A 7,997-nucleotide genomic window follows, 5' to 3' on the forward strand; every position below is an offset into this window, starting at 1 on the left:
AAACAAGTGTTTTTGTCTGTACAAGGCTCATATGACAGGTCTGATCCAATCAAGAATTTTGTCATTTGTACTAAAGAGAAAATGGTAAGTGCTGCAACTTCTTCTTAATAAGTTGTACATGTCACCTAATAATGAATCTGTTTATAGGGTGGTATCTGCACGAGGACTTATGTTTGATATTGTCTTCAATTTTACTGCACAGACTTTTTTAAAAACAGTAGATGAGTTTAACTTTATGGGCTCTAGTTTCCTGGCGCAGCGCAGGGTGGCACAGGGTGGCGAACCCCGCGCAGAGCTAGTTTCAAGCAACGCAACCAGAGGCGCACTCAGTTTGGTAGTTTGGCAGACCTAAGTGTGCTGAGATGGGTGTGGCGGCGCAGCAGGGGGAGGTGTCGACAGATCCAGCTTGGCGCAGTGACAGTTTCGTGCCAAAAGGCTTTGCCAAAGGTGCGCTAAAAGCTCGCCGGCTGAAACCACTTCTACTGTCAGCACAGGGGGAGAGCATCCGGTGTAAGTGGAAGTTTGGCTGACCAGCAGACAGTGTGCACACGTCACCAAAATCTCACAGGCAGGTTTCCAGAATGTCAGGCACATTAATAATGCAATAAATAGCCACAAAAGCCACTATTCAATGCAGCTATCTGCAATCAGCACATTAATGTATCTCTGTATCGACTGTCCCGTCACATCTGATGTCAGATCAAAGGGGATTGGCACCGTTTGGCACGCGTACTGGAAACCCAACCTGATTTGATTAACAAAACTAATGAGTTCACATCTCTCTCAGCCAACCACAAACAGCCACAGCATCAGATAGGGGGTATATATTCAGCATCTGTCATCTTAGAAAAGTCAAAAGAAAAGAAACAGAGTGAGACTGCAAAAGAGAAAGAGAGAGCGCGCGCGCACGAGAGAAACGCAACATTGATTTACAATTGTGGTGACCTCAAATCCCTCTTCATTGTTTTGAAATTAATGTCAATTTGACAACTGTCATTAGTGGAAATCAGCATTTTAATCTGGTTTTTAAATGAGCAATACAACAGATACAAGCTTAAATCACTGTTACATCATGTCAAGTATAAACAAATACACTGAAAGTAAAGATTTGAAATCTCTCAATTTGAAAAGAGTCGTCTAAAGCATTAGGTCATTAGGTCAAGGTCCATGCAATTAATTAATTTGGCGGTATCATATTTTCGTTCGGCCATGTCACCAAGCTAGTTTGCTGTCTCTATTAAGTAGCTGTCAGTTATTCACTCACTCTACAGCAGGGAACAGCACTTCTAAAAAAAAGCTCTGATTGGGAATTTGCTGTCCTTCATGATAAAGTGTGTTTTATTTCAAACTTGAAACATTCAAGCATCCCTTGAGGTCCATTCAGAATGGACCCGCGACACACTTTTGGATAGCGACCCACCAGTTGGGAACCACTGGTCTATAACTTAAGTAACTGTGTTTTACTTTTGTGAGATCAAACATACAATAGTAGAAAAGCTTTAATCCACTGCAGCAGAAGATGGGGGACTGTTATGTCGATGACAGCACCCTGGTTTGTTGATTAAACACCACATCCTGCCACGTAGGAGCTCAGGTCACGGTCCTCGCAGTGAAGGCGCCAGGCCACCCTGAAACCAGACAGAGGAACATCACCCATGTCTCAACATGTGCAGGTTGGTGCAATAAACACATCACAGTCATTATGATGAGATCTTACCAGGCTCTGATGCCGTTGGGATCCCTAACGACACGTTTGGCACAATTGATCGCCACACCGACATCATCTGTCAGAAGCTCTGTCAAACAAAAAAAAATCTGTAATTAATGGCAATTTCGAAACTGGACATGGGGGGGGGCATGGCCTCCTGATACAATTGCTGTTCGTCACTAGCCTCTCCTGGCAAAATTAATTGGAGGCTGCGGCATGCTTTATTTAAGTTAGTGCGCAGGTAGTTGTATGTTGTGAAGCAACCTAAGGCATTAATTGGTACCAATCATATACATCACTATGTAACTAGATCTTGGACTTTTTGACTACCAGACCCTAGTCTGTCAGGATCAACAAAATCATATCCTCATCCATCACCCTCAACACTGGCTCCCCCCAGGGCTGCGTCCTCAGCCCGCTGCTCTACAAACTGCTCACCCACGACTGCAGAGCTCCCTATGATAGCAACCTCATAGTGAAGTTCGCTGATGACACAGCAGTGGTGGGGCTCATCACCAACGAGGACAAGATGGCATGCAGGCAGGAGGTAGAGGGTCTGGGACTGTGGTGCAGGGAGAACAACCTCATCCTCAACATCAATAAAACCAAGGAGATGATCGGGGACTTTCGGAAGTCTGGCACTGTACCCCCTCCTCTCTACATTGATGGCGTAGCTGTGGAGATGGTTCCCAGTCTGAAATACCTTGGGGTTCACCTCTCCAACACCCTCACCTGGCGTTACAACACCTGCAGCATCATCAAAAAGGCTCATCAACGCCTGTACTTCTTGAGGAAGCTGAAGAGGGCAGGACTGAACTCCAACATCCTCAGCTCCTTCTACAGGTGTGCGCTGGAGAGCACACTGACTTCCTGCATCACAGTGTGGTATTGCAGCTGCACAGTGACAGAGAAGCAGGCGCTGCAGAAGGTGGTAAAGTCTGCACAGAGCACCATCGGTTGCAGCTTACCAGCCCTCTTGGACATATACACCAGCCGATGCAGAGAGAGAGCAACCTGCATCATGAGAGACTCCACCCACCCTGCACATGGACTGTTTTCCCCCCTTCTCCTCAGGCAGGAGGCTGCGCAGCATCTGGGCAAGGACCGCCACGCTGAAGAACAGCTTTTTCCCTGATGCTGTGAGACTATTGAACTGTTCCACATTGCCGCACCTCTGAATTACAGACTGCACTTTTTAAAGACTGTACCTTAAGTTGTTGCACTTTTCTGTATGCTGCTACAGCCACAATGCTGCTGAACTTGCTTACTTATTTATTTATTTACTGATACTGACTTAAAGTGTTTTTATTTATCTTTTTTTATATCTCTTAGGTTATCATTTATTAGTATTTATTTATTTATTTTTAATCATAGTACTGAGACCTGAGTACTGTATTTCATTCCTTCATGTTCCTTCATGGTGTGAATGACAATAAAGGTCTATCTATCTATCTATCTATCTATCTATCTATCTATCTATCTATTAGCATAACTTGGCGGTAACAGGGCTCAATAATTTAGGCCAAATTTTGGTGAGGGAACAACTGGCATGGCCAATTATCAAAAGGGTTCCTTCAACCCTCACCTCAAGATATCTTAATGAAAATGGGTTCCATGGGTACCCACGAGCCACGACCAAACTTTCCACCGAGCAGTACAGTATGGTACGGTACGGTTCAGTTCGGTACGCTTTTTTTTTCTGTTTCCACTGTGAAAAAGTTGTGAATGATACCAATGGAGCCATTCTGTACTGTTACCATTTTTGGTACCCCTTCTGTTGGGGTAGCTAGCACACAGATTTGGTACTAAAAGGTGGAGCTGTGAACTCTGCAGTTCATTGATTGGTCAGTAGCGGACGGTCACTCTGCTCAGTGAGCTCACGGAGAGTTTCATTAGTAGACTGTAACTATAAAATATAAGCAGCAGCCAGAGTCGGAGAAAAATGTAACTTAATTCACTGGGCCGACTGCAGGGATTTTTAAGGTGGAACATTAGTTAGTTAGTGCATGAGCTGATGACGTGACTCAATCAACACACCTTAAATACTCTATTTGACAACCTTGACCATTACTTTTTATACTTTTATATGACATACACTTTTAGTAATGAGTGGATCTTCAAGCGTTAATACTGTATCTATAAATTTCAGCCGGATTATATATTGTAATCCTCACTCCGCACAAACCCGCTATTTTTAAATATACCACGGAGAGAGACTCTCACTGCAGCCTGTTTTATTTTGTTCTGAAAATGCTGGCATGCATCCTTGGTTCTATGGACGATAAATGAGGTGCAGACTTCCAACGGTGTCAGCAATAATGAGGAAATACAGTAAGTGCTGGACGGAGTAGGGAGTGACAACAACCCCCTGCCAACATTTAAGAACGTGAACGTTTGCAGTGGAAATGCTAGAGTCTAGGTACCATGTCTGAAGGGTACTTTTGGTTCCAAAGTTACCATACTGAAAGTGTTTGGTGGAAACGGGGATTTTGTGTTCACAGTAAATGTTACAACCAATGTACTCTTTATATTCATATTGCTGTATATTTGTCTTTTTAAGGAAAAGGACAACCAGCCTAAATGAAGAACAATTTATCAAATTTCTGGGGGTGCTGCTGAAAACATGCCAAGTTATAAAATAGGATGAAAATGTCCATGTGTAGTTAAAGTTTTGGGTGTGGGGGCTCATCACTGACCGCTGCAACTGATCCTGCATGCGTTCACTGAGCCAGGGGTGTGGCCGTCCTCACACCACCAGTGGCTGTTGATCTGGAAGATGCCGTAGTCAGTTGATCCATCTCGGTTATGGTTGGTGACTGTGGTGCTGTAACCCGACTCCCACTGGCTCAGACAAACCCCTGCAGAGGAAACAGAACAGACGCATATACAATGTAGACACCCTAAAAGACTGATGTTGGACACTGAGACCTACAGACACTCCCTGTCTGGAAGGTCTACGCCTCTATCCTCTATCTATCCTCTATCCTTGATCACTTGACCTGGAAATCGACTGAGACTTGCCATCTTGTAGGACATCTCAATTTCAGAGGAGTCGAGGAAATGAGGAGGCTTTCAGAGCGGAGGGAAACAATGATACAAGTCTTTTACCAACCGACAACTCCCTGATTGGATATCAGTTATTGATTTGACAGTGTAGCACTGCAGGCGGACTGTTCAGATACATCACAACATCACTGGAGTTAATATTATAGGGAAGACAGAAAACAGATTAAACCCAAGAGTATCACTTCCAAGTTTTATATTTTATTTGTTTTCTGATTCACCATCTAGTTTAAAATCTGAACAAGAAAAGGAAACAAACGTTCTTCATTTATTAAAAAGATTTTAATCTCATCATCTGTTATTTCCCTCATCAACTTGTATTATGAATACAATCAAAGTCAGAGAGTCTGTCTGTCAGCAAGAAACACTTTTTACATCACTGACCCTCATTTTCATTCAGTCATACTGAGGCTGGTCAGTCCTGAGCACCGGGTTGATGAGTTACAGAATTTAGATTTTCCCTGAAACATTTGGCCTAATAAATCATTTCCAGTATTCAAAAGACACCATAACTATATTCGGGGCAATTAAATAATAAATTTACAATCAGAATATCAATAAATATAGATGCAAATAATGAAAAGGCCTGAATCATATAAACACATTATGTAACTCTGAGCAGGACACAGCATATTATATATACAGAACGCAGATGGCTGTTCATGTGCAGGTGTTTCTCAGACAGAGAGAAAACATTGCTGCTCTGCTTCTAATAACTGTATCTGTATCATTATATATATGTATATATATATATATATATATATATATATATATATATATATATATTTATTTATATAAATAACAGTATGTGTGTGCAGACACAAACTCCATCAAAAGTTTCTATACCTGTTAATAAGGCCTCCTGACAGCTGATCCAGCTGTGATAAGCTGCTGCCATTATTAGAAACGGATGTCACTTCAGCTGACGCTTTAGAGGAAAAGATGTCACATCTCTCCTCGTCTCCTATGAGGGCGGAGCTAAGATGCGAGGAGGAGACGCAAGTGAGGGAAACGTGTGTCTTGATTGGGACCAGTAATTTCCTGCAGTCTCCACTGGTTGCCCTGAAATGGTTTCTAACCCAGCTAGCTGTTTCCTCATATGCCCAGTGTTTGTGCTATGTTAAGTTACAGTACAACCTGAAAAGAATGTTATCTCATCTGAATCTCAGCAAACATATTTCCTACTACTTAATCTCATGATCACATTATATGAGATAATATTAATATGCAGCAAAAGTTGATGCAAATCTGAAGTTCACTGTAATTGATTAAACTGTTTAAACAAGAGTCTGCTATTTCCATGCTGTATCAAAATGAATGGAAACCAATGGCAATCCTTAAAGGTGAAAAGAATAGACTGAAATTTCTAACATTACATTACTTTGGTATGGCAAGCTTTTCAAATTTGTAGCATATGTTTATGTGTAAAAACATATATATAGTAAGGTGGCTGGTACAGTCCTTAAAACTGATGTTATGTTGCACAGTAATCATAAAAATGCTTGTAAATAATATTTTCTGCTCCAGACACAGCAGTCTGCAGACTGACAGGCTCATACTCACAGTCTGCTAGGCTGTTGCCACGGAAGCCGTCCATCCCATTAGCTTTAAGCACTCGGGCCCATTCACAGCGCTCGTAGACTTTAGCGCTGGCCAAAGCCACCAAGAGCAGGAACACCAGACCCCTCATAATGGACTCTAGGCTGGACCGAATGTTTCCACTGCTGCTGCTAAATGTCTTTTTATACGAAAAGCTCATCTGGATTCCTGCTTCTGCTTCTGCTTTATTTTACATTAACTTCCTGTTTTCTTTGCATTTCGAAACTCCATTGTTTCATTTGACTCTTGTCCAACTTCAACAAAGCTGATGAAATAAGTGGAATTTCCCCTTTCACTCAATTTGAAACTGTTTTTTTGGGTTTGAACTTTGAGCACTTTGTTTTCAGACGGAGTGTGTTATCAGTGTGATAAGAAAGACTAATGTAAAGGACAAAGACAAGGTGAAGTCCAGGCTAAGTTTTGGCACAAATTCATCTGCAAATGAACATTAGACACTTGTGTGGCAGCCATTACACATTATTCTTGGTCCAAGTGACCAATCTGACTTCAAAAAGGTGTTACAATGTGGTAAAGGCCAGTTTGGACCTAAAATCAGGACTTGAAGACCTAGCAGATAGAGATAACAGATCGACTTTACTAAAACCAAGCACACAAATAAAGGAAGGCATACTTAACTGGGCTGGGAACAGGCAAAAAGGCAGGAGTCCATATATGAGCAGGTATCAGGCTGTGGCTGGAACACTTAGTGAAGAATACATGCACAGATTCTATCAAATGTACTGTACTGTGGCCTTTGTTCTGTTATAATTGTTTTATCTTAGCTTGTTTTTATTTTATTGTATATTTATTTTTTACACTCCTTCATACAACAGCACATACATGTAAAACTCACCATCACCCATGCTATAATGCTCAGTATTAAGCCTGCATAACAACCACAGAAAATACAGGCTGCATTATCATCTCTAAGTCCTAATTCTTACAAGTTTCAACTTACTCTTTTTTGGCACCAACATAGTGCCTAATGTCACCTCCTTTCCTCTTGCTCATGTTGGCTCTGTAAATGAAATCTAATCTGAGTTTAATAATGTAGTCATACATTTGAACTAATACAATTAATCAGCTTTCCGTACACATGGATTTTAGTTGTTGAGCTACCCAACCAGATTAAACTCCTGCATACCTGAGTGAAAACTACTGTAAGGGGGTGCCTATTAAAAAAGCTAATATCAAAAAGGCAAAATCCTGACTAAACCACCACTCAAAAGACTATTAAAATTAAATAATATACTCTATATTCTGTGGTGGAGAGTAACTGAATACATTTACTAAAGTATTGTACTTAAGTACAATTTTAAGGTATTTATACTTTGAGTATTTCCATTTTATGTAACTTTATACTTCTACTCCACTTTCAGAGGGGAATATTGTACTTTCTACTCCATTACATTTATTTGACAGCTTTATATTACTTCAGTAATCTTATAAAGAAGTCTTTATTGTTAAAGATTAAACCAATGGTCCCCAAACTGTTTGGCTTGTGGGCCTTTACAAAAAAAAAAAAAAAGCTGTGTATTTGTCTCTGTCAAAACTGTTTGCAGCCAAAACAGGTAAAACTCATATTCAGTATTTCACAAGCGTAGGATTTTAAATTCAGGACTTTTAC

At 41.0% G+C, this 7,997-nt stretch overlaps 1 protein-coding gene across 1 annotated transcript; it reads right to left on the reverse strand.

Annotated features, from left to right (window-relative positions):
- Positions 1-996: 996 nt before the first annotated feature.
- On the reverse strand, positions 997-6,545 carry LOC125905767 (lysozyme C-like). The gene is made up of 4 exons (XM_049603957.1): positions 6,335-6,545; positions 4,405-4,566; positions 1,718-1,796; positions 997-1,628 (listed from the first exon to the last, which is right to left on the reverse strand). The coding sequence occupies exons 1-4, from the start codon at positions 6,528-6,530 to the stop codon at positions 1,562-1,564; spliced, it is 504 nt and encodes a 167-aa protein (XP_049459914.1). The 5' UTR covers positions 6,531-6,545; the 3' UTR covers positions 997-1,561.
- Positions 6,546-7,997: the final 1,452 nt, after the last annotated feature.

Source organism: Epinephelus fuscoguttatus, linkage group LG18 (genome assembly GCF_011397635.1).
Source record: "Epinephelus fuscoguttatus linkage group LG18, E.fuscoguttatus.final_Chr_v1".
In the NCBI taxonomy this organism is placed as follows: Eukaryota; Metazoa; Chordata; class Actinopteri; order Perciformes; family Serranidae; genus Epinephelus; species Epinephelus fuscoguttatus.